Genomic DNA, 26,238 nt, shown 5'->3' on the forward strand with positions numbered 1-26,238 from the left:
TGCCTTGAAGTGTTTGCATTGCAGTGTGACTAATGCAATTACAAATAAGCTGCTTGAATGAAGATAAAATACTTACATGTAAGACAAGCAGACTTACCTTCAAGCCCCAATTGAAGTAGTATGATGTGTTACAGACAAACGTCTGTGTGTAGTACGTACAAACTGGTAGCTGGTTGTCAACTGACCTCTGTTAATGTGTTATTATTAAGGTGATGGGGCAGTCACGGCTGAAAGGGTAGCTAATATTAACTCTTTGGGGGAACATGGGTATGTGCCCTTCATTTGTCTGGACGTGCATGATATTCAGCTTTTAGGTAAAACAAAATATGCTTAAAATACATGTTCCACTGTGTAATTTATGAATTATCTGATAACTTTAGCTATTAAAATCTGATAAATTTAACTGGCTAAACTAAAAATTGCGATTTGTTATATATATTAGATATTCAGTGTCTATTTTCCAAGGTCATAGAGGACTTAAAATTGTAAAATGAATGATTTTCTTTTTTTTTCTTTTTCAAATAACTTAATGGTCCGACTTTTAAGAACAAAAACAGAATATTATATTATATTATATTATATTATATTATATTATATTATATTAGATTAGATTAGATTAGATGGAAATGCATTCATTTAAATATAAACTTGAAGGTAGGTCAGTTGAAAATCAGTTTTAATCTGAGCTTTTGTTACTGCAATAACTTTACAACTGCAAGAATTGCAATTAAAAAAAAACTATGACCTTGCTTAGAAGAGTGATTGTCTTTAAAGGCCCCGAGAACCAGAAAAAAACATTTTGCACAAAACTGTCATTGTGAATTCTCTTAATGTCCCAAACTTTGCAGGAAATGCAGGTTTAGCTTCAACAGGTTGTTGAAGGTCAAGGTAATCATTGTTCAGTCCTGGAATACACATACACATGTGTGCGCACCCACACACACACACTTTAAATCAGCCCTAAGTTAATGGCTATCAGTTATACATCCAATTTATTCTTTCATCCGTTTTGTTTTAAAAAACTGAAGTAAAGTATGCATTCTCTCTGTCTCTCTCTCTCACACACACACACACACAATTACTCAGTATAAAACTTGTTTCCATGGGAACAGCACGCTGAGGTTCCTAGAGAGCCAGACCGAGAGACGCTACTTTACTCTTGTGAACAATGACTGCTGCTGACTTGAGAAGTTTTCCTCGCTGTCAAATAAGTAAATAAACCAATCAATTTATTCCTTACAGTTTCTGAATCCTGAAGCTGAAAATGAATGCACTTGCAAATATAGACAAAGCTTTATTTGAGAGTAAAGTCACAAATTAAATGACCTCCATTTATTTTCTTTGTGAGGCTGAGGAGAGCTGCTTCTCTGTGATAAACTGAGGTTGAAAATGTTTTGCTTACAGCAATCTCGACAAATGACTTCTGCCTACATAGCTATGCTTTCATGGAAATACGATAGGTTAATGAATGAAAACATGTTATGACCTTCAAGCACAGCCGCAGTCTGTTACAGTGGGATCTGTCTGCAACATTAACAACCAGCAGCTGAAACCGGCAAAATCATACGTGCTGTGTGTGTGTGTGTCGCAGGTGACACGGTGTCACTAGTTAGTGAGAATGTCATGCCTGATCATTGTGTTTTGTCTATCCACACTCACTCTGACCCACATACTGAATATATAAAAGTGGTGATCATCCTGCATGACTCGACTGTACTAATTTACTGTTAATTCAGCTGTAAGCCTCAGACTAAACAACTGGTCTAAAACTAAGAAACACTCAAGTAAAATTTAAAAACAGTTTAAAAAAAACCATCCCCGTTCCAAAATGCCATGTGATTCATAAAGAGTGGACATCATGCCTTTGATCCTTTGAAGTTTTTTCCTTAAGTAGGGGTCAGGAGCAGCAATTTTTAGTCAGTTTGTTCGCAGCCTTCAAACGTTCGACCAGAGATATATTTGGAAGTATTTGTAAACCTTTTCAGAGTCACTGTGCACAGGCGCCAACATGTATCCACGAAAATGCCCACAAAGAAAAAAAGATTATGCCGCCTCTCCTTTGAGGTCTGGCCGGCCAATCGCTCCAGGAAAAACAACCATGGATAGTGTCTTATCAGCCCGAAGGACATTACAGGAGAACTCCGACCTACATGCAAAAATTAAACAAATTGAAGAAGAGAAGCTTCAACTGGAAGAGAAGTGCAAACAATTGGAAGCACGAAATCAAGAGCTGGAAAAACAACAGCAACGCCAGCCTTACACAAAAATTATTAATGAGGCCTGGGAAGGAAAGTTTGGTCAAGCACGAGAGAAGATTTTGTTCCTGATGAAGGAAAACAAGAAAAAGAGTGCTGAATTAAAAGAAACGTCTGCCCAGCTTCAACACAAGAATGCTACTATTGAGGAGATGCAAAGGGATCTCGAAAACATGGAGCAAAAGAATCAGGTGCTCCGAGGAACGCTTGATGAAGCTATGGAAGAAATTGTACAAATCCTCGGACAGAAAAAGGAAGAGGTCACACAAATGCAGGACCAACTTGAAGGCATAAAGGAAAAATACAAAGTGCTGAAAGTCAGGCTGGATGAAACAGTGCAAAAATAAAGAGCTTCTTCAAGAGAAAGAGCAACAGGAAGAAGAAAAACGTATTCTCCAGGACTTTGAGAGAAGAAATCTAAAACTGAATGAATTTTGTAATACAATGAAAGACAGAAAACCTGAACTGGAAAGAGAAGTATTGGAAAAACTACGTTCAAAGATGCAGTGTAGGATCAATGAAATGGTGAAAAAACACTCAGAGGTCATTAATGAGATGTTGTTGAAATTAGACAACTTGAAGTGCGAAAACGCTGAAATGCTTGCGCAAAAGCAGCAACAAGAGCAAATAAATGAAGACCTGCAGTGTAAGCTTCAAGAAATCACAAGAAGAAATGAGCATTAAAAGAAACGGAGCAAAGATGCCAGAAACTTGAGAAGGAAATTGAAGAAACAAACGATCAGTTGAGAACCCTCATCCTGGAGAAAAAAGAGCTCATGGAAAAGTACCTGAAAAAGAAGAAAAGGCGCTGCTGCTTATTCATGTAGCCTCGTCGTCCTCCACCTCTGTTCCATCTAAATTTTCACCACTCCTCTCCCCCTTCTCCCTTTCTCTCCTAACACCTCTTCCCTCTCTCCTTCATCTTTTTTCTTTTTCCACCCTAACCCCCCAACCAGTCCCGGCAGTTGACTGCCCCTTCTGAGCCTGGTTCTGCCGGAAGTTTCTCCCCGTTTAAAGGCAGTTTTTCTTCCCCACTGTCGCCTAGTGCTTGCTCAGAGGGGATTGTTGGGGCCCTTTTTTTTCTTTTTATTACCGTTTTCCTTTATTTACTGATTTGTTTTTGGGTTTTTTTACTTTTCTTTTACGTTGTTTCTTTATTTACTTGTTTAACTTTTTTTTCCAACTATGTAATAAAATTATAAACCAATTGAATTTATCCTTTGAGTATTTTATGGTCATGCCTTGTCTTTTATGTCCATCCTCTACACTGACAGTATTCTGTTTATGCTGTCTTTTTTCCACACAGGATAAAGTTGGTGTGAAGGTTTCAATCTGTGAATGAATCTAAGCACCATCACCTTAACTCTGTTACCCTTTATGTAACTGAACTCTGACCGTGAGCACCACAGCCACTGCGTACCAGTCACACGCACTTTAAATCCATCACAGTAAACCAGTTATTTTATCTCAGTTTGTTTTGCAGCACATTTCACAACATGAAAAAGCATAATGTCAAATGTACAGACTCAAAATCTGATTTAAAAACATGAGGACTGACCTGTAAGCTTTACATTTACAGTTTATCACATACCACTGAGCAGTTCTTACCTGTAATTCTAACCACTCTTCTTCCTTTTCTTCCGTCTTTCTTATCTTTTTCCATCTCTGAGTGTAGTTAGCTCTCTTTCTCTCCCTGTGAAATACAGCAGCTGGACCGTTAGCTAGCAACACACTGTGCGACAAAATGCATGAAAGCCTGTGTGTTTGTGGACATTTGTTGAGCTAATAGAAATGTTGCATTTGAAACGACTTACAACTTAAAAAATATGACTTGCTTAATGCTCGCTCATCTTGTGTAGGGCTAAATAGATGCTGACGGAGTGCAACCGTCCTGCAACTGTTCCGATGTTGTGCAAAATAAAATGAATAAATAAAAATGCCGGCCCACTTTAACCCCTGGCTATGGCACACCATTTGCCTCTTTCATCTATTTTCATGCGACATCCCCTGGTGTTTAATAGGGGGACAGGACTGACTCGAATGTGTTAAACCAAAAATAAACATGTTTTGAAAATGTAAGGAGGAAAAAGTACTGGTATTTGTTTAAAATCAAAAGTTGACAGATACATAAATTCCTAAGTAAAGTGGAGATACCTGAAAATTCTATTTAAGTACAGTAAAAATTTCTACTTCCTTACTTCTCACTTCTGCTGCCTATCAAGCCCGCTTGTCGTTTTTTGAGCTTGCGCTACAATCACCTAGAGGTGGGACCGAGTCATTGTTTTGTAAGTCTCAAGTAAGTCTCAAGTCTTTATCTTCAAGTCACAAGTCAAGCCTCAAGTAAAGTCAGGCAAGTCAGAGTCAATGTAAATAAAAGACCATGTGTTCTTTTTTAAATCTGTATTTATCTCAACACTTGACAAAACAAGTGAACTTACAAGACATGCACAAACTAATTCTGAAATTGCACCTCTATAACATACAGCTCTATTAAACTTTGCTGCAAGAATATTCTTCCTCTAAACTACAAATTCACAGAATAAACATTCAGTGAAAAATGCAAAAGAAGAACTTCCTGTTCAAACAAAAAGTGCCGAGATTTCCTTCTGTATATAACAATGAACCATTGCAGTAAATTTAGTGCAGTGTGATTAGCTTGTCCACTCTCTCTCTCCTCTAGTCACTGTGTGAACACGTGTGTTTGTATGTGTCCATGTGTCAGTGACAGAGGAAACAAAACAAAACAAAAGACCCAGATATATGTGTATATTAGGGGTGCAACGATACTCGTATCGATATTGAACCGTTCGATACAATGCTTTCGGTTCGGTACGCATATGTATCGAACAATACAAAATTTGTAATTTATTTTATCAACTTTCCTTCTGATGATGCTGTCTGTGTTGAGCGCTCAGTGAATCTGCGTAGGCTGCACTGTCGAGCGCAGATCCACTGAGCGTTCAACACAGACAGCATCGTCAGAAGGAAGAGCGCAGGGCAAGCTAGTGAGACAGAAGTTAAGCTCTCCTTGCAACATGGCAAATTGAACCTCCCGCACCCTCATTCAGATCTGGCGTTTGGAATTATTTTGGTTTTCATGTGACTATGACCCTGAAGGTAAGCGAGTCATGGACTAAAGTAAAACAGTATGTTGGATGTGCCACGCAATGCTCAATTACATGGGTGGGAACTAGTGTGTTAGCGCAGTTAGCTCTTAACGTGTTGGCCGTCTAGCCCCACGCAGGGGTAGCTCGTTAACGGAGATTTGCCGTGTTGTGGCGTTAACGTCATTTCAACGAGATTAACGCTGACAACACTAGTGGGAACACAATGAATATGACTGCACATTTACGCCGACATCATCCTAGTGCAAAGACAAATGGAAGCAGACAAAAACAACAATCATGCATGCTACAAACTTTACCCGAGTCATTTAGACAGCCGTTAGCACATGATTCTCCTTATGGGGACCTGATATGTTTAATATTGTGGCGAGCTCAGACAACGAGGAGACGGAGGTGTCGTTTGGTCTTGCTTCCCGTGAGCTAGCCAGGGAGCACAGCCGTTTATTGACATCTGCAGAAGAACACTGCCGCTAGCTAACTGCTCAGCGCAGCAACCGCACAGCAACAACAACACACAGAGCGCCCTCTGACCCCGGAAGGACACACCTTCTCAGCGAGAAGGCGTCACCCGTCACTATGGCAACATAAACAAAACATAACTGTACAAACAGAACCCCGAACAGCCCTGACCCGCTACATAGCCCCCACCTAAGGGGTCAGTCGTCCCCGACGACCCCATTACCCCACACAAAGTCCTGCAAATGTCCAGGTGCCTTCTTTTGGCGCACCGGCCGGGGTCACTCGGGTCAGAACATGGGGTGCCACCATCATCCCACTTCTGACACCAATGTGGCGAGCTCAGACAACGAGGAGACGGAGGTGTCGTTTGGTCTTGCTTCCCGTGAGCTAGCCAGGGAGCACAGCCGTTTATTGACATCTGCAGAAGAACACTGCCGCTAGCTAACTGCTCAGCGCGGCAACCGCACAGCAACAACAACAACAACAACACACAAGGCGCCCTCTGACCCCGGAAGGACACACCGTCGCAGCGAGAGGGCGTCACCCGTCACTATGGCAACATAAACAAAACATAACTGTATAAACAGAAGCCCGAACAGCCCTGATCCGCTACAATATGCTGCTGAGAATATAGCCCAGAAGAAGCGTATAGTATAGCTTTTATTTTGGAAAGAGCCATTTCTCTGTAATAAACTCTCTTTTCCAAAGATGAGTGATTCCTCAATCAGATACAGGTGTTACCGCGCCAGATCCGCGGCCCCGAACCGTAGTAAGGAAACCTCTGGCAGTTACTTGAAGGTCCCGTAACTGACTCGTAGTCGGCAACAGCTTACTATACAGGTCAACTCCGCTAGCAAAAAGATCGAAGGAGGCGTAGGAAACTGCTTCACCGAACTTTATTTCTTCTCTAAGGCATGAACACCGCGTACAGTGGGCTGAAACAGTTTACTCACAGCGAGCATCGCCGACACAACTCTAGCTGTCGAGGGAGTTATTATATTCCTTTTATTTATTTTCTTTTCGTCTCTTCTGTAGCTAACCGTTACTTTTTCCCCTTCTCCGCTCTCTCTCTTCACACACACACACCAGGCAGTCCCGCTACACACATCCCGAATACATTTCCCATCAGGCTTCATCCTTAAAGGGCCATGCCTGTAACACAGGGCTTGCAAAATCGCTAGCCCGACGTCCCGGGGCTAGCGATTTTTCCAGTCGTACTACCAAAATCTATCTCTGCCCTGCCCGTCGGGCTATTGTAGGAAGGAAAAATATATGTCAATGCTTTTGTATTCTTTCGGAAATGTAGCTGGGTAATTATGTCATTGGCATCGGTGAGCCACTGTCAATATGTGACATATTGAAATCGCGTTTGAATTTGCGCTTGTTTTTTGCTTTCAGTTTGCAAATGTCCAGGTGCCTTCCTTTGGCGCACCGGCCGGTCACGACCGGCGGGGGAAAAGTCACTCGGGTCAGAACATGGGGTGCCACCATCATCCCACTTCTGACACCAATGTGGCGAGCTCAGACAACGAGGAGACGGAGGTGTCGTTTGGTCTTGCTTCCCGTGAGCTAGCCAGGGAGCACAGCCGTTTATTGACATCTGCAGAAGAACACTGCCGCTAGCTAACTGCTCAGCGCAGCAACCGCACAGCAACAACAACACACAGAGCGCCCTCTGACCCCGGAAGGACACACCTTCTCAGCGAGAAGGCGTCACCCGTCACTATGGCAACATAAACAAAACATAACCGTACAAACAGAACCCCGAACAGCCCTGACCCGCTACATAGCCCCCACCTAAGGGGTCAGTCGTCCCCGACGACCCCATTACCCCACACAAAGTCCTGCAAATGTCCAGGTGCCTTCTTTTGGCGCACCGGCCGGGGTCACTCGGGTCAGAACATGGGGTGCCACCATCATCCCACTTCTGACACCAATGTGGCGAGCTCAGACAACGAGGAGACGGAGGTGTCGTTTGGTCTTGCTTCCCATGAGCTAGCCAGGGAGCACAGCCGTTTATTGACATCTGCAGAAGAACACTGCCGCTAGCTAACTGCTCAGCGCAGCAACCGCACAGCAACAACAGCAACAACAACAACAACACACAAGGCGCCCTCTGACCCCGGAAGGACACACCGTCGCAGCGAGAGGGCGTCACCCGTCACTATGGCAACATAAACAAAACATAACTGTATAAACAGAAGCCCGAACAGCCCTGACCCGCTACAATATGCTGCTGAGAATATAGCCCAGAAGAAGCGTATAGTATAGCTTTTATTTTGGAAAGAGCTATTTCTCTGTAATAAACTCTCTTTTCCAAAGATGAGTGATTCCTCAATCAGATACAGGGCTTGCAAAATCGCTAGAGAGCGACAGCACTGATTGGTGAGTGATGATAATTTGTGCACCAATTCCTCTGACATTGTCTTATCAATCGTTAGCTTACTATGCAAACATGACAAGTGAAATCTCCCGCAGCAAGCTTAAACATATGAGAGGTTGATCGCGCAGAGAATCGCTGACCGTTATGTGTGTGTGTGTAAAAGCAGCAGGATATATATTTTAGTTCTGCTGAGCCAAATAAGACAGGTCAGGGTGAAGAAGTGACAGCCAAAGAAAAGCTTACCACAAAACGGAAAAGTTATGACAAATCAGACTATAAGGCAAAAAGAAAGTGCAGCTTTATGGTTTCATGGACAAAAGAATTTCTGTGGCTGCAATATGACGAGCTATATAACCGGGGCTGCACATAAGTGGTCCGCAGGTGCGCATTCGCTGTCAAAAAAAACAAAAAAAAAACGCGCACAAGATATGAAGTTGCAACGCGTGTTTGCATACATAAGATTTTCTGGAGGAGGACAGACATTTGTTTAAAACTCTTAAAGATGTCGAAGAAGCTCCTTTAAGCAATTACTGTGATGTTCCTCCACCTCCAAAGAAATGTCAGAAGGAGTCCGAACCACAAAAGAAGCACGTATTCTCGGAAAAGTGGTTGCAGGAGGTGAGCTGGCTTCAAACAAATGATGAACGCACAGAGATGTGGTGCGGAATGTGCCGTGAAAATCCCACTCTAGCGGACAAAAACAGTGCTTTGCAACTTCTTATCTGGTGCGCGTCTTTTATTTTGACAGCGAATGCGCACATGCGGACCACTTATGTGCACCCGTGTAAATAACATAATGTTCTGCCAGGTGTGTTGTTGGTTTTCTCTCGATTTCTGAGTCGACAAGCGCCTTTGTTACTGGGACCAGTCATTTTAAGAAAGGCCCCCATTAGAACCCATGAGAAATCCAAGAAATGCATTATTGCTCAGTCTGCAATATCTTTCCCAGAACAAACACCAATTGCAAATAACATACTCAAAATAAACCTGAAAAATCTGTTTAGAACAGCGTACTATGTTGCAAAGAGTGAACTACCACTGGCAAAATTTAGCAGTCTTTGCAAACTTCAAAAAGCAAATGTCCTAGATCTTGGTTCCACTTGTCTCTTACCCGTGACTTCAGTGGAAATTTCAAATTCAGGATCTGACACAGACTGATTCATGTCCTACACAGTTCTTACAAGTTCATAGAAATTTCTGTTCAATTAGAACCAAGTATTTGAGTTGATGATTGTAATTTTTATACAATGTTGTAATTTGTTTTTCAACAATTTTTTGATTAATGTTTTGTTTCCTTTACAATATTATACTTTAATGTATAATATTGTAAAGGAAACAAAACATCAATCAAAAAATTGCTCTCTTTTTTATTCGGGCTACTTACATTTATTTTGGGCTACCAAAAACTGAAGAGTCCCTGCCCGAAGGGCTACCAGGGATTTTGAAATTTTGAGAGCCCTGAGATATATTTATTTTTTTAATTACTTTTGTTTCAGCAACATTAAATTTAAAAACTGTCATTCGTGTAAAGTCCAAGTCAAGTCACAAGTCTTATAACATTTTTTTAAGCCAAGTCTAAAGTCATACAATTAATGACTGGAGTCCAAGTCATGTGACTTGAGTCCTCACCTCTGCAATCACCTGATTTCAGTTTGCGTGTCAGAGGAGGAAAATAGCGCTGCAGTCTAGAGCCTGGACAGTTATTTTTTTAGTGCACAACAGGAAAAGATAAATGGTAAAGTGAAAGACTGCATCGAGGACAGGAAAAATTGCATCATGCTGCTAACACAACACGGTTTCAAGCATCTGCCCAGACAGCATGCTAACGCCAAGCTAGCCAAGAACCCACTGTGGTCAGATTTGTATTCCACTAAGAGACTGATCTTCGAGACATGTCTTCTCATTAGGGATTTGTCTTGGTGTGTGGGATGTTGCCTGGGGTTGATAGTGTTAAATAGTGATTATATGTGTTTCAGCTATTTTACAGAGTAACATGAATTTAATGTAATGTTACTCTGTGGAGTAAATAAGTCATATACTGCATTACGACCAGGGTAATATGTGAAATAATGACTTTTTTGAGTAAAGACTCTGATCACAACAAAGAGGGAAAATACCACAACAAACATGCGCAAACATTTGACCAACAGCATTAATGTAATTTCTGCATTGCTGCTTAAAGATACTGGTGACTCTGAAAACATACCCAATGAGAACTTAATCTATAAGTGATATTGCTAATGGAATAGGAATCGCTAAATTCTTATCAATTCCCATCCCTACAACCAGCAGCTTTAATCTCCATTAGAAGTTTGAAACACTGATTCATATCTGATTCTGAAATAAAGTAACAATATTACTGCTGTTACTAGGTAGGGAGAAGGCTCTGTTAGGGAGGTGCTGAGTTGCTGGGCTGGATTTAGACCTTCAGCAGGGGTCTGTACTGATAAGACTGGAAGAAAATAACACAGTGTGACGTCATTTTCAATACAGGGTAACGTTTCAAAAACAAAGATCACCTTGCATGGTGGATTGCCTGGGAATTTTCTGTAAAGATTGACTGTGATGGTCGTTATTAGATGTTAAGGACTGAGGTTGTGATCTCTGATTTGCCTATAATGTGTCTTACATACAAACCTCCTTTCGACTGGAATAATGAATCACAAGTCAACAAGGCAACCTCAGAGAGCACATAAATGGATTTTAATGGATTAGCTGTCAGCAGCACTAACTAGAAAAAAGGAGCAGAGAGTGTTTACTAATCATGATGGGCTGTGCTCTCCGTGCAGATATTAATAGCCACAAAGCAATGTCACTACCGAGGCCCCTGCCCCCATCCGTGGCTTTGTTTTCAGGCACATTCTTTCCATCTTTGCTTTTCTCCTAACCTACACTCTGAAAATAGAGGTGAGGCGCTTTTTTCACTTTTAGATTGACTTTGCTCGCTTCTCTCAGCACAACACAAGACAGCAGCTGCGTTTTCTGGCACATGATTAGGAGACTGAATTAAATAAACTCATGACACCGTGAAGGATTTCAGTCGAGAACGGGCCCTTGTGAGAGCACAAACATCTGAGATGAAACCATGCCGCGCTACTCCATACGCTGGCATTAAACGGCAGAAACGCGTGCGGATCTAATTTCAGGTCAAAAGACGTGGCCCTGAATATTATGAAAGCAGAAGAAATAGACAGATGGGAGTGATGGAGAGCAGGGGGAATTAAAGCGAGGGCCGGAAAGCTATTTCAGGGATGACGTGTGATGGAGTGACAACTGTTGCCCCCCTCCCCTTTATCCCTTGTCAGCCCCTGCTCTTTTTCTGCCTCTCTCTATCAAATCCCACTCTGCCTCCCTCTCTTAACCTTAGGCCCTTCAGTGCCCAGAACTTTTCCAACCACAGACCCATCTCTCCATCAGCTCTCTGAGTCTTATGATAAATTTAGAACAGTGTTCCCAATGAGCTGTGGCCTGTGTGACACGTGCCACCTCCCAACCACTGCATGGGACCGTATAGTATATAAGGGCCGTGGGTAAAGGGCTGCAAGAGATTGGGGGAAAAGGTTGATACTGCCTTACACAAACCAGAAAAAAAGAATAAATAGACAGACAGAAAAAGAAAGACAGTAAAGGTAGATAGAAGACCTGTGTGTGCAACTATAGCCGCAAGAAGAATCAACTCTCTCCGCCTCCCTCTTCTCTCCTTTTCACTCCTCCTCTGCCTTACCCAGCACTTACAGCCATCCATGAGTGTAACCAACTCCTCTGCCTATCGATCGGAGCGTAGTTTCCACCAGACTTCATCCTCAACTACGTCCTCTGGTAACCCATACATGGAGAAGAGCCGGGGACTATTTGCTGAGGACTTTGGCTCGTTCATGAGGCCTGGGAGCGACTCCTTGGGTTTTTCCAGTAAGTTGGAAGCAAATTTAAGGTCTCTGGCATTCGTTTTGTAAACAAAAGAGGTAAAAAATTAATAGTAAAAGAGAGCGGAAGGAACAGCTTTGACGGCAAAGATGATTTATGCCCGCTTGAATGCGATTTGTGTACAGTGGTGTGTTTTTGTTCAAGGAGTGATACTGATAACATATCTTCAGAGGAAGACTATGGTGTGGCTGATCTGTGTGTGGACAGATGTTTCTTTAAGGGAAACTGTAGCCAAGGTGCTGAAAGAATAAACAGAACGGACTCCATTTTTGGACATGTATTTACTCTTTTTTTAAAAGATTTATTAGGAATTTACATATGTGTTTAAAACGGAGGGTTGAGGAGATTTTTTTCTTCACACAGCCTGGTTCATCTACAGGCTCAGTATCTCAGTGTCCACTTGGTGTGAAGTGCTCCGTATCACTTTGCTGCTGGTCCACGCAGACGCGTGTATGTGTGAAATCTGATCTTTAAATGGTCCATGTGCTCCTATGTGTCAGGGGCAGAGCAGCATTGTTTTGGAGCCATGGTTGGTGCTGTAATAGGTGCAGCAGATAAGATGTGAGGTGGGCGCTGCTGAGAAGAAAGCAACGCAATCACACACACACATGCAAGCACACACAGAGTACGTGCAAACCTGGGAATGCTGGACTAACTGCCAACAGTGTGACATCACACACTGAGTATCTGGGATGACGCCTGCATGAGAAATGACCAGATGGTTGCCCAGTGACCAGTGCGCACACACACACACACACCACAGTGAGGTGAGGTCACATAATTAAGCTAACCTATACGTGAAGTCAGAGCTAATATCACTCACACACACTCGTTTCCAGTCTGCTGCCGTGTGTGTGAGGTCATGCACCACGCAGGCTTTCAGTGAGCTCAGACTCCACAGGGACAGAGAATAAATCACGCTTTTTTCCTGGACCGACTCACCTATCAGTCCTAGGATATTTAACCGGGACTACAGCTGTGCCTCTTGACAGTTCTTAAAGTCACACCGGGCACGGATTGAATGATTATGCCATGTGGAAGATTCACAGGAGTGACAAAGCCACAAACCATATGTCGGCTGTCGGTTTTCTTGCCTCCAAACTGTTCTCAGAAAACTTTAGTCAGCTGGAAACAAAAAAAAACAAAAATCAACTTCTGGTTAACTCATCACGCTGCTTATTGAACAACCGAGGAGAGAAAGTCATTAACTCAGCAGCTAAAAAGTCAGATATGTTCTCCAAAGAGGTGGTGCAGACCCAAACAGAGCAAAAATGGAAGTGAATATAGAATATGGATGAATGTGGACAGATTAATGATCTGTTTCTTCATGTCTGCTGACTGCCCATAATGTGAGCCAAATTTCAAAACACAGTTAATTTTTACCCCAATTTTTACACCTCGTCAACTAATCACCATTATTACTCATCATATTTTTTGAGCTTGTATATGAATATGAACAACAAGAGCTTAAAAAAAAAGGTTTGGGAATTACAAAAGAAACATACAACAAGGGAGTGTAACTGATTTCTATTCGACTCCTCAAAGCACTTCACACAACACCCATCATTCACAAAAGCACTTTCGTCAAAGTGCTTTCTATCGAACAGACAACTTGAGGTTTTAGTATGTTGCCCAAGGGTACTTCAGCATGCAGAGGCCAAGAGTTGGACCACAAACCTACAGCCAACCCAAGCTTATAACACTTGGTATTCCTAATCAGTCTCCCATCCAAGTACTAACCAGGCCCAACCCTGCTTAGCTTTCAAGTTCAGATGAGGGCATGCTCAGTTTGGTAAGCATGCAGCACAGAGTCTAGCTCAGATTCATTTAACCATGGAAAACAGATGATCCTCTGAACTGTAATAATTAAGGTGCTTGTGCATCTTTTGTCTCTATTCAATCCATTAAATCGACAATAAAATCCATGTTTGCCCAGAATGTGTGGAATAGAAGGTGTGTCATGCTGTTGAAGCAAAAGCAGAGATTCTGATCATGTCTAAAAATGGATTTTGGTGAATACACACAACTGCAGATCCCTCACTCAAATGAGTGTGTGTAGCCCATCCTTAATGAAGCACCACCTGCAGGTACTCCAGTGATGAACAGCACACGGTTCTCAGACTGGTGGGTTTATTCACACAGGAAGTATTGAAGATGAAAATCTGTGAACGTTAACTGTGCGAGATATATGTACTTTGCACAGTTAATTGTAGCTTCCCGATTCATCATTTGTGCTCTAACATCCTTTCATCGTCTTGGCCGTGGGTTTAGGTGGAGCTGGAAATATCAAGACTCTTGACGATTCGTACCAGTTCACAGTTGACGTGCGAGATTTCTCCCCTGAAGACATCATCGTCACCACATCCAACAACCAGATAGAAGTCCGTGCGGAAAAGGTGGGTGGGAGGTGTTGAAACAAAAGGGGTTAATGTGAGCCAAATAAACCCTAACCAAGCATCCATCTCCACAATACATCGCATGAATCTCTAAAGCTTTCTGTTTTGGCAGTTGGCCCAGGACGGTTCAGTGATGAACACTTTCACCCACAAGTGCCAGCTACCCGAGGACGTGGATCCCACCTCAGTGACATCATCATTGGGCACCGAGGGGACCCTCACGGTCCGGGCACGGCGAAATCCAGCCAAGCATGAGCTCGTACAGACCTTCCGCACCGAGATCAAAATCTAGAGACGGTCCGATCCGTCACTTCCTGTGATTTCATACCATTTCCTGTGCTTCTTATCCTCACTGTCATCATTCAGTTTTACTTCAAACACTCAGAGAGCTGACACTGTGCTCTGTGTGACACAATGCCACTCTGTTGCTGCTCATTTATGTGTCTGAGTTAGCTCATCCCGCACATACACAACGGGACATACACATTAATTTAAGGAGACACAAGGGCTTGGAGCACCATTTTGCACAAAGATGTAGACACACAACCCATCAGTTAACTTCTCCCCTACCCCTCCCAGTGTTATTCTAAGACTTACCGGTCACTTCTAAAGATGATAAGTTATTGTATAATATTATTTGTGTGAATAAAATGATACTGCTTTGACAATAAGCCATCCTGCTCTGTAGAATGCTTTTTATGAACTTCTGATTTTACAAATTATTGACAGGAAATACGAGTTGGCAGTTTAAGAGATTTATTTGTTTATTTACTCGTATTGTTTCAGTTTTGACAGAACTGGAGAAATTTTCTGTGGAGACTTATCACCATCCTTGGTATGACTTGCCTTAAACCACTGTTTTGTTAACCATCTTTGGAATAAAAATCTGCGTAAACCTTGAGCACCACAAGGCAAACTACTCTTGAAATCAATATGAAACGGATTTCGCATTCAGTAGGTGCACAGAGGTGTATATACAAAGGTGCTTCTATTCAGTCTTTTGTGCGTGGGAGCATTATGAACCATCCTGTCCTCCTTTCAGGAGAATAGGGTTTCAAAGGAGGTATTCTCCAATATAATTTGGAAGTCATTGTTGTTTATAATTTCCTCCACTGTACGTGAGCTATGCAGTGGCTTTTTCCTTAGAAATATACAGGAGCATTACTTTTATCCTTGTATTAATATACTTTTTGTATCGCAGAAAATTAATTTCTCCTTGTTCTTTCAGTTTTCCGATGATTTAAGACAAGGACCTCTTCTGATTGTATAAAATAAAGCCTAAAGATATAGCTCATTTTAGCACGCAGGGATTCAGTTTGAAATTTGTGATTATTAAGTTAGACTTAGAGCGCTTATTTACACACCACACGTGCCTGTAATGACAAACTATTCTATTACAAATCCATTTTAGCTCCACTGTGTTATGAAGGTATCAGCTTTGCACATTATGTAACTTGGGTGTATCGCGACACCGCGTGGCCTCTGTCGGCAAAACATTGGTTCCTACTGCGCGTGCTCCAGCGATACATCCGGCCGGTCCCTATCAATCGATCAGAGAGAGGAAGATGGCGTTGGATGGAGTGAGCGGGGTATGATCGATCACCGAAAAACTCGATTGGGTTCGTTTTTCCCATCTGAGCCAAAAACTCCGTAAGACCGCTTGGACCAGCAGTTTCAAGCCCGAGTGAAGACGAGATAACAAGGAGGTAAATCGGAAGTTGGTTTCTGTTAAAATGGCGCTTCTTAAAAAACCGAAAAGAACAGGCTAGCTGTGGAAACAAGAGGGGAGGCCGGACTCGCAGCTCCGCCATCTTGTTCCCTCACCACACGCATGTAGGCATGCTAAATTAATCCCTGATAACAAAGCTGCAAGGATTGAGGAATTGCAATCGATATATTGCACCGTCAAACCACGCTGTCAAAACTTGTGGAGAAACTGACGTTCAAGTTAAAAAAAAGAAAAAGAAGAGAGAATTAAAAATAGCTGCACAGCCAGCGGGACACGAGATTACGCTTCATCCTTGCGTTAATGTCGTATCTCGCGGTTTAGTTGGCCTTTAGCATCTTTCGCGTTGCATTTCGGATTTAAGCTAGCAGTCATTTTGAGTGGTTGATTTTCAAAACGCCGTTTTTGTCCTTAAAAACACACACACGCAACATGTTTGTGAAGTTTGGTTCATAGGTTGCGTCCCATGGGACAGTTGTGAGTCTGGAGGAGATGTCATTATCTAACATAACAACTGAAACAAAGTACTTAGACATTACCAGTGGCAGCGTTGCTATAATTATTATAGTTTTATTACTGTTATTATTAATAATAATTTAGTTTAGATTTTATTATATTAGTTTAGTTTTTATTGGTTTCAGTTTTCATTTTGCTATTGGTTATTACTTATGCCAAATGCCAGAGCCAAAATTTTACCTCATCAACCAGTTTGTGCCAAAATTCTAACAGATTAACACATACCATATTTATTTATGTTTCCTCTGTTATTTTCCAAATTCCAAAAATAGTTTTAGTTAGTTTACCCCTTTTCATGGTCTAGGCTTTATTTTTATTTATCTAACTAGAATATTTTTCAAAGCTAGTTTTAGCTTTTGTTTAGTTTTAGTTAACAATGATAGCCGTGGTTATAGTCCAAAGGAAGACACAAATTAGTGTGAGGAATACAATTGCTGTTATTAAAACTGCTTGTGAAACAACACATACACAGTTAAAAAACTGATTTAGCTTGTTGGACGCTAACTTTAATACATCTCTGTGCTGATACATTGTAAAAGGGGTAATTGTGAAATTAAAATGAACACAATTTTCCAGTTTTAAATAAGGATAATAAATAATGTAATGGTGTAATGTGACATATAGTCTAGACACAGAATTTATACTTCATTATAGCTCATTATATCTTATTTCTGTTGACTTATATTAATTTGTAATGTATAGGTTTAGTTTTAAGGCTGATACATCTATTTTTCTGAAAGCAATCATCCCCTAATATTGACTGACCGCAGTCAGTCAATAATAAAACTACTATGCTGTCGGAGGATGCATAATTATATCAGAGGTGAAGAATGCAGACACAGATTTAACCTGACCATCACAGCCTTTTCAAGCTTCCTCGTGCTCCACATTTCATCCGTTTTATCCACAGAGCTTGTCCTTCAGGACGATGGAGTTCCCGTGGCACAGTGGGAAAGTTCTGGAGCAGCTTAACCGGCAGCGCAAGCAGGGCCTGCTGTGTGACTGCACCTTTGTCGTGGACGGTGTGGACTTCAAGGCCCACAAGGCTGTGCTGGCTGCCTGCAGCGTGTACTTCCGCACCCTCTTTCTGGACCAGAAGGATGTGGTACATCTGGACATTAGCAATGCAGCAGGTCGGTCCCCGTCAGGTTATGTGCTCTACCCTATCTCTGCCTCGTCTCTGCTGTCTAACTGGATGTGTTGTTTTGATGAATGTCGTTTCAGGCTTGGGTCAGGTCCTGGATTTTATGTACACTGCAAAGCTGACTTTAAATCTGCAGAATGTAGAAGACGTGCTGTCGGTAGCTCACTTTTTACAGATGCAAGAAATCGTGAATGCGTGTTCTGCGTACCAGTCGTTGTCAAATCCAGCCCCGTCCGTCATAACACTGGATTTTGCTGTTGGTGAGTCAGGTCCTCGGTGAATACTCGTGTCTGTACCCTTTTTTTCTTTATTTCAGATAAATTGTCATTGCCCTCAGCTAAACCGTCCATGCCTTGATTCTTCAAATGAATCATCAGGTTGCTTTGTATTAAATTTGTCAACCAATTTTACCGTCACTTTTCATAGCATGATGACAAACGTGTATTTCTGCTGTGTCCATGTTTGGCAGTAGTCCTAACAGATGCTGTTCTACATTAAAAAAGATAAATGAAAAGTAATTAATACATATTTACCCGATTGTTGTTTTGTTGAGCTCATAACATGGTTCTTTATCTGTTCTTATTGGCATTCAGTTTGTTGAAAATGGAACACAGTCGTCATTGATTCTGCATTCTAATGTGTGAAATGTTGCTCCTGATAATTTCGATTTGATTTGATTTTAATTCTGTCTTTAACACACCAGATGAAAAAACAGGTGAAGGAGAGCAGAAAGAGGAAACTGACAGTCAGCTGTCAGATTTGGCATCACAAGCCGAGGAGTGCCCTCGTAGCATTCCCACAGAGGATAAAGAGACCATTCAAAGTCAGGACATTTTAGAGGAAGAGCTTTCTGCCAAAACACAGAAGCCTGTTTCTCAGCCGAAACCCACTAGAACCCACACAGGCCGCGGACGACCCCCAAAAACGTCCCACCTTCTGACTCAAAAGAAGACGTCTGTCAAGAACAAGGAAGAAAGTGGTGCATTAGACGCACCCGCCTTGCAGGACGACACCGCTGATGCCGACTACATACTAAGTAAATACATATTCATAGAAAGTCTTTTCAGTTATTTAATTATGATGTATGCTAGCATGTTTAAAGTTTGAAAGGATCCACATGATGCTAGTAGCTTTTTATTTGATGGCATTTGATATCTTGATATATTATTTTATCCATTATTAATGTTTTTAAGAAACGATAGGTTATATAAATAAATACATACATAAATGTTTAAAATCAAGAGTTAATTTCAATGGAAAGAACACAAATGATTGTGATGGCTTAACAAAGAAGTGTTTTCGTTTTTTATTTTATTGTTTTTATTAGAATCACCGTTAAAATCTGCTGGCAGTTCGCCTTATATGAGCTCCCGCGGGAGGAGAATCAGAAAACCACCTCGACGAAACTTCCCACCTGGTGAGCGCTCTGTCCTGAAGGAACTTATGCAATGCCCCTTTCGTTTAAGCTTCCCACTGGACAAACTCTGTGCAGAGGCAGGAAAAGCGAAGTCATTTAAAAACACCTCTAGATTCAGGTTGATTAGTGCTCGAATGATTATCCGAGTGCTGTTTTCCGCATTTTCACATTCCGTTTAAAATGCCAGAAATGTGATTAAAAACATGTATATTTCTTCAGCACCTTTCAAACACGCAGTCATTTCACATTAATCTAATAGGATTTAGAGCATTTGCTTCGTATTAGAATAAACACATTTCTTTAAAGGTTGCAGCAAACCTGCTTCTTGTATTTGTTTCATTGCTGATGGTGCTAGTTGTTGCCCCAGTTGTAGCTGGTATGTCTGGAAGACGCAGTGGGGAACATTAACGTAAGAGTGACCTCTGTCTGATGTAAAGAATGTCACCACTTTAACAGACCGATGAAGCCAGTAATCCCATATCTCAAAAAGTCATTGCTATTCCCCGTCAAAGTTGTAGACAGTTTGTCATTTTCAGAGCTTTTCTGCTCTTGTTCTCCCAGACAATGACTCAGAGGATGAAGCCCCATCACAGGCAAAAACTGATAATAAGGTGGCAGAGCCAGCAGGGGTGGCTGAAGGGCAGGAAGAACACTCTTTGGAGACCGGCGATGTGGAGGCTGATGATATTGATGATAACGAGGATGGAGAGGAGGATGACGAGATAAGTCAGCAAATGGAAGGAGACAGCCCAAGCAGCGAGAGAGATGGAAGACAAGCTCAGTCAGCGTGCATGAGCAGCCGATCTGAATCAAAGCCTTACAGCTCCGTGACACACAAATGTGAGGTGAGGGATTTGTGGGACGGCCTAAGTTGCGCTGTGCCTGCTTTTCCTGCTCTGGTCTGCAGGCTCTGAAGATATAAATGTCAATGCTGGGAGCTTTCATGAAAAGCTGGGCATCATAGATGCTTTTATGCAAATGTTGGTCACATTTGCATGCATATCTTTGCATTAAAAGGCTTCACGATATATTTTCCTCTTTTTAGGACTGCGGGAAGAAATTCACCCACACGGGCAATTTCAAGAGGCACATGCGTATTCACACTGGAGAGAAGCCCTTCTGCTGCCGGGACTGCAACAAGGCTTTCTCTGACCCCGCAGCTTGTAAAGCCCATGAGAAAACACACAGGTGGATGGCTTTTCCTTTTCATATTCATTTAGTGTATCTTTGCATACTTCTGCAGAGGGCTTAATTAAAGTGAGCTGTCGTTGACTCCTAGCCCCCTGAAGCCGTACTGCTGCTCTACTTGCGGAAAGAGCTACCGTCAGATCAGTCTGCTCAACCTGCATCGCAAACGTCACACAGGGGAAGCGCGGTACAGCTGTGAAGTTTGTGGCAAGCTTTTCACCACTTCGGGCAATCTGAAGCGCCACCAGCTGGTGCACAGCGGCGAGAAGCCATACCACTGCGACTACTGCGAGAAGGCTTTCTCTGACCCCACGGCCAAGATGCGACATCTGGAGACACATGACACAGAGAAGGGCAACAAGTGTCCACACTGCGACAAACGCTTCAACCAGGTACCCTTGGAAAGGTTTGGCTTTTCTGTGGACAAATATAAACACGATGAATGAATAACATGATTCCAGGCAACACTATTTTTAATTGAAAAATCTTAGCTGGATAGTAATATTCACTGTTTGTATATGTATATATATATAACTCTGCCTCAAACCCCTTGGGAATGATATGTGTGTGTTCCTCAAACTAGGGTCCTCTTCCTGAGGCCCGTGAGTCTTATGAGTCTGGACAGAAGCCTCTGATGATGTGCCTGAAATGTGCTGGTACCACTCTTACAGTTTGGGGGTTACCACTTAGACCACTTTGGACTTTACCTTCCACACCCGCTTTTGCAGCTGGATGTGGGTGAGGGAAGGGAGATAGGAGAAAAACAACACGACTCTCTTTAGAACAACAGGTCAGGGTACAAATCCTCTGCAGGGCATGGATACAGTAAGGTTCCCCAGGCTAGATCCCTAGTTCTATCCAAACCTGCGCCAGAGAGACTTAACTAAAGTCATACTGGCTTGGCTGTCACCCCGGTTGAGCGCGCATATACTTAAGTGTCATTTAAGGAACATTTTTGTTGTTTTGTGTTTCCTCGTTAGGTTGGGAATCTAAAAGCTCATTTAAAAATCCACATTACAGACGGGCCTCTCAAGTGCAAAGAATGTGGCAAGCAGTTTACCACTTCAGGTAAAAAAAGAAGTAATAACAATGTTGCTTTTTTTCTCCCTGCATTTTTATTGTCACAGTGAATAAAACGCTCTCTGTTTCTTCATGAATACAAATTCTACCTGTCATATTGATCTTGAGAGAAATTAAGGACCAAAAAAATATCAAAACATACACCATTGATTTGTTATTTTATTTATTTATTTATTTATTTTTGTACTTACTAACAGAAACCTACTTTGCTCCTTTCCGTTAGTAGGTAGTGTTAGTCAGTGTTATTCAGTTTGAAAATGGTTTGGGATATACAAAAAACCCATTAAACTGCATGCAAGTACAACAAATGTTATATTTAGAGATTCAGTAATAATTATAACATCACTAATAATATTAAAATAATGATAAATACTATTAAAATAAAGTGTGATATCCAATAGTTAGACCATACATGAACAAAATTATTTAATTGCTTTTAGTTGGTGTGTTACTATGTAGAATTGTTTTTCTTCTTTGAGCCATTTGGTCTAATCTGTGTGTACTAATACCTGCTTTTTAGGGAATCTGAAGAGGCACCTGCGGGTTCACAGCGGGGAGAAACCGTACGTCTGCGGGCACTGCCAGAGAGCTTTCAGTGATCCCGGAGCTCTGCAGCGGCATGAGCGCATCCATACAGGTACTCTGGGGATTCTGGGGAACTTATTTTCATTCTTCCATCTGAATCCCTGTGTGAATATTATCTACTTCCCACGATAGTGAAACAGTTATTTATATGTTGCAGGAGAGAAGCCCTGTGTCTGTATTATCTGTGGTAAAGCTTTCACTCAGGCCAGCTCCCTCATCGCTCATGTCCGCCAGCACACGGGAGAGAAGCCCTACGTCTGCGATCGCTGTGGTAAAAGGTCAGCACGGCACAGTGCTGCAATGATAGGCTCAGGTTTCAAACTCACTTGTAGCTGAGGTATAGAAACTGGCATTATTTAACAGGGATGTTTGAGAGGGGAATATTAAGTGTAGTTTAGAGGTTTTGACCTGTGTAGGCGGTAATGAGAATTGAAGATAATATAGATTTGTGGTCATTCTCAAAGGTCAAGTAACAGTGACCTGTTATAGTTCATTCAAATGATAGTGAGAGTACTGAGATTGACCAAATTAGAGATTAAAATACTGTTTAAAAGATTATTTTCTTATGAACAAAATGAATAAATGTGTCAGTAAAGTAGATGAGAGGAAATATCATATATATGTTTTTGTGCAGGTTTGTGCAGTCTAGTCAACTGGCCAATCACATTCGCCATCACGACAACGTCCGCCCGCACAAGTGTCAGATGTGCAACAAGGCATTTGTTAATGTGGGAGACCTGTCGAAGCACATCATCATTCACACAGGTGAAGAACAAATTTGTTACAAGGCTTTTTTTTGGGAGAGTGAGGGTTCACCTGTTGAGCAGCTAAGTCTCTGTTTCCCACCACATTTGTATCCATCCAGCAGAACTCCGATCTTTCACCGTCAATTGACTACTTATCTTTGTTTTGTTGTCTCAGGAGAGAAGCCGTTCCTGTGCGATAAATGTGGTCGGGGGTTCAATCGCGTGGACAATCTGCGCTCTCACGTCAAGACTGTGCACCAAGGCAAGGCCGGCATGAAGCGGCTGGTGGTGTCAGAGGGAAGCTCAGACGAGTTGGGTGATGGAGGAGCGGGGCCATGCACCTCTGACAGCGAGATCAACATCGTCACCGTCACCACGGAGGACATTGTCACACTGGCGACAGAGGCCCTGGCGGCCAGTTCTGTAGCTCAGCTGACAGGTCAGACTACATCTTCAAGGCTAGAATGTAATCAACAACACAGATGTTTGTAGATGGCTGTGAGGCACAGACGGTGACAATGTTTGTGTCTGTTAACAGTAGTTCCAGTGGCTGCTTCGGTTTCTGCAGATGAGACCGAAGCTCTGAAAGCTGAAATCACAAAGGCCGTGGAGAAAGTGCAAGAAGCAGGTAAGACCTGGCATTATAAAAACATGTAATGTTATGAATAGGGATGGGTACCGGTGTCCGGTGCCATGATGGCACCGGTTCTGACATAAACGGTAGTAACCAGACCGAAAAGCAGCGCACATTTCGGTGCTTTATTTCGGTGCTTTTTTTTCCTGAGCTGTGATACACTTCTAGCCAATCATTTTACGTTTCCGAGGATAGTAGGCGGGTCCAGGTACGTGCGTTCTTTTAGAGCAGAGCTACAGATTAAAAATGCCCAAGGCGAAGCGGTCAAAAGTCTGGCTGTACTTCACAGCAAAAGATGCAAACTCAGCAGCCTGCAACAAGTGCTTTAAGCTGATACTGTGATACTGTCAAAGGAGGTAACACCTCAAATCCGATGAAACACCTGGCGACGCATAGCGGTTTTTTTTAAAAGCCCAGAAATGCGCCGTATGATAGCTTGCTGCGAGACCTCACACCGAGCACATCTACTGTGCGTGGGTTGCCTGTTATCGGACCCGGAGTTAGCAATATCCCCCAAAAACACGAAGAGGAGAGTCCTGGCCCCTAGCCCTGTCAGTGTAGCAGAAATGATGACGGATGATGATGGCAGCAGCAGCAGCCGTTCTTCTCTGCGTGAGTAGCTTAATGTTGTTCGCGTGTAATTTACGTTTAGTAGGCTAACCACCTTATTACATTAATGCATGTAAGGTGAACTAGCAAACATCATCATAGCTACATGCGGCTGTCCTCTTGTTTGATGGCAGATACTCCCTTCACCCTGGCCAAAAAGGCCTAAAATGACCAAAGAAAAAGTGGAAAACAGTTAAACATGAGAGGTTTTGGACAAAGTTTGTGTTTTTTCCCATTGATTAAGCACTGCTTCCAGCCAAGAGTGATACCATATATGCCCCATAGCTGCAGAAAAGGCTAACATTGTTATCTTTTTACAAAAAACCAGCTGAACATGAGAGGTTTTTGGACCAATTTTGTGTTCTCCAGTCTTTAAGCACCGGTTTGAGCACCGTTTGAGCACCGGCACCGTTTCAAAAGTACCGATTTGGCACCGGTATCGGATAAAACCTAAACGATACCCATCCCTAGTTATGAATGACAACAAAATATCAGACATGGTTTGGGGGAGTAGCAGTATGGAGTGTTACGCTTATAAGCTGAAGTCCATTTATTGACCCTGAAAACAATAATCAGTAAAAGAAGCTGAATATGTACGTATGAGTATGTGAGACAGATTTTGAAGTACACAGCTACTTGCATAACCATCTAAATGGTCTCAATGAGAAGTATTATTACAGTACTGTAAACAGTACCGTAAACTTCATCAGAAGCCAGTTCCTTTTTCTTACACAGAACAGGACACAGATTGAAAAATGGTTCGTTTGTTCATGAAACCTTCTTCTCTTCTCAGATCCCAACACGCAGATTTTGTATGCTTGTGATTCGTGTGGCGATAAATTCTTGGATGCCAGCTCCTTAGCTCAGCACGTACGCATCCACACAGCTCAAGCCCTGGTCATGTTTCAGGCAGATTCCGACTTCTACCAGTACACCGCAGCCACCACTGCCGAGGGGGATTCCACTGCAACATGGCAACCCACACCCGAACAGGTCATCCACGAAGGAGAGCTAATCTTCCGTGCTCAGGTTGGAGAGGGAGAAACAGAGGACGGGATGATTGGAGAGGCGCAAGAACAAGAAGAATCAGAACAGGAAGTTCAGGAGAAGGTGGAGAATGGACAGGTGGAGACCACCACTGAGATCAAAACATATGAAAAAGATGTAGAGGAGGACAAGGAGCAGGAGATGGAGTGTGAGAGGCAGTCGTAGTGGGGCAGATTTGTTTAAAGTGTGTGTCATTTTGCTTGTAAATGAAATGAGATTTATACTGTATAAGGAGAAGTAAGAAATGAAGTGTGTTTATGAGTTTTGTTAAATATGAACTGGATTCATAACAGACACTGTTCCTGAAAAAAAATTCTTTCCAGATTTGTGATCAGTAATCATGTCCTGTTTTCAGCAAACAAGGTGAGATCTAGTAGTTTTTGTAAACGTTGAGAGGCGGTTATGCTACTTTGTGTAGTTTATTTTTAGACTTCAGTGTAGGACTGTGCTTCGTCCATTATATAAAACATTTTAAAGTCTGTCTTACCCAGTATAACTTAAAGAAAAGAATTCTATGTGATATTTTTCCCATTTTTATGATGAAATAATAATATAATCATTTTCTTTAAACATCCAAAATATTTTTCTTGTACTTAAAGTATTTTCATGCAGAGAATGTTACTCAAAGGCTATCTACATGAACATATATGAGTACTAAACTAAAGTAAAGGACACTTGATGCCTTTTTACAGAAGCAAGGTGTTGTAAATCTTGTGTTTGGATAATATTTGTATATTTGTCATGTTACCTCTGAAAAGATTAGACTTGTGTACAGTGACGACAAACTGACAAATGTCACAAGACATTTTTGTGTCACTATTGATTTTTGTGTCATTAATTTGTCTGCAGAATGGATAAAACCCCTAATACTACTTTTACTGGAAGATGCCATCAGCTCAATAAAGAATTGCCACTGCTTGTGTTGTGCTCTTGTTTTTACTAAAAATAAATAAAAAGAATAACAAAGGCTTATGTGCCTTGCTTATTATTTAAAAACAGAAATA

General features: G+C 42.0%; 2 protein-coding genes across 2 annotated transcripts; both read left to right on the forward strand.

The window, feature by feature from the left end:
* The first annotated feature begins 11,749 nt into the window (after positions 1-11,749).
* Positions 11,750-15,213, forward strand: hspb7 (heat shock protein family, member 7 (cardiovascular)). The gene is made up of 3 exons (XM_004570963.3): positions 11,750-12,131; positions 14,418-14,542; positions 14,655-15,213. The coding sequence occupies exons 1-3, from the start codon at positions 11,966-11,968 to the stop codon at positions 14,832-14,834; spliced, it is 471 nt and encodes a 156-aa protein (XP_004571020.1). The 5' UTR covers positions 11,750-11,965; the 3' UTR covers positions 14,835-15,213.
* Positions 15,214-16,061: 848 nt separating this feature from the next.
* Positions 16,062-26,150, forward strand: zbtb17 (zinc finger and BTB domain containing 17). The gene is made up of 15 exons (XM_004570964.5): positions 16,062-16,248; positions 17,695-17,917; positions 18,009-18,188; positions 18,632-18,964; positions 19,256-19,345; positions 19,907-20,190; positions 20,391-20,533; positions 20,625-20,925; positions 21,514-21,601; positions 22,134-22,250; positions 22,356-22,476; positions 22,833-22,963; positions 23,120-23,383; positions 23,483-23,572; positions 24,981-26,150. Exons 2-15 carry the CDS (start codon positions 17,713-17,715, stop codon positions 25,397-25,399), a joined length of 2,766 nt encoding a protein of 921 aa, XP_004571021.1. The 5' UTR covers positions 16,062-16,248; positions 17,695-17,712; the 3' UTR covers positions 25,400-26,150.
* The last annotated feature ends 88 nt before the right edge of the window (positions 26,151-26,238 follow it).

This window comes from Maylandia zebra, linkage group LG20 (genome assembly GCF_041146795.1).
Source record: "Maylandia zebra isolate NMK-2024a linkage group LG20, Mzebra_GT3a, whole genome shotgun sequence".
Classification (NCBI taxonomy): Eukaryota; Metazoa; Chordata; class Actinopteri; order Cichliformes; family Cichlidae; genus Maylandia; species Maylandia zebra.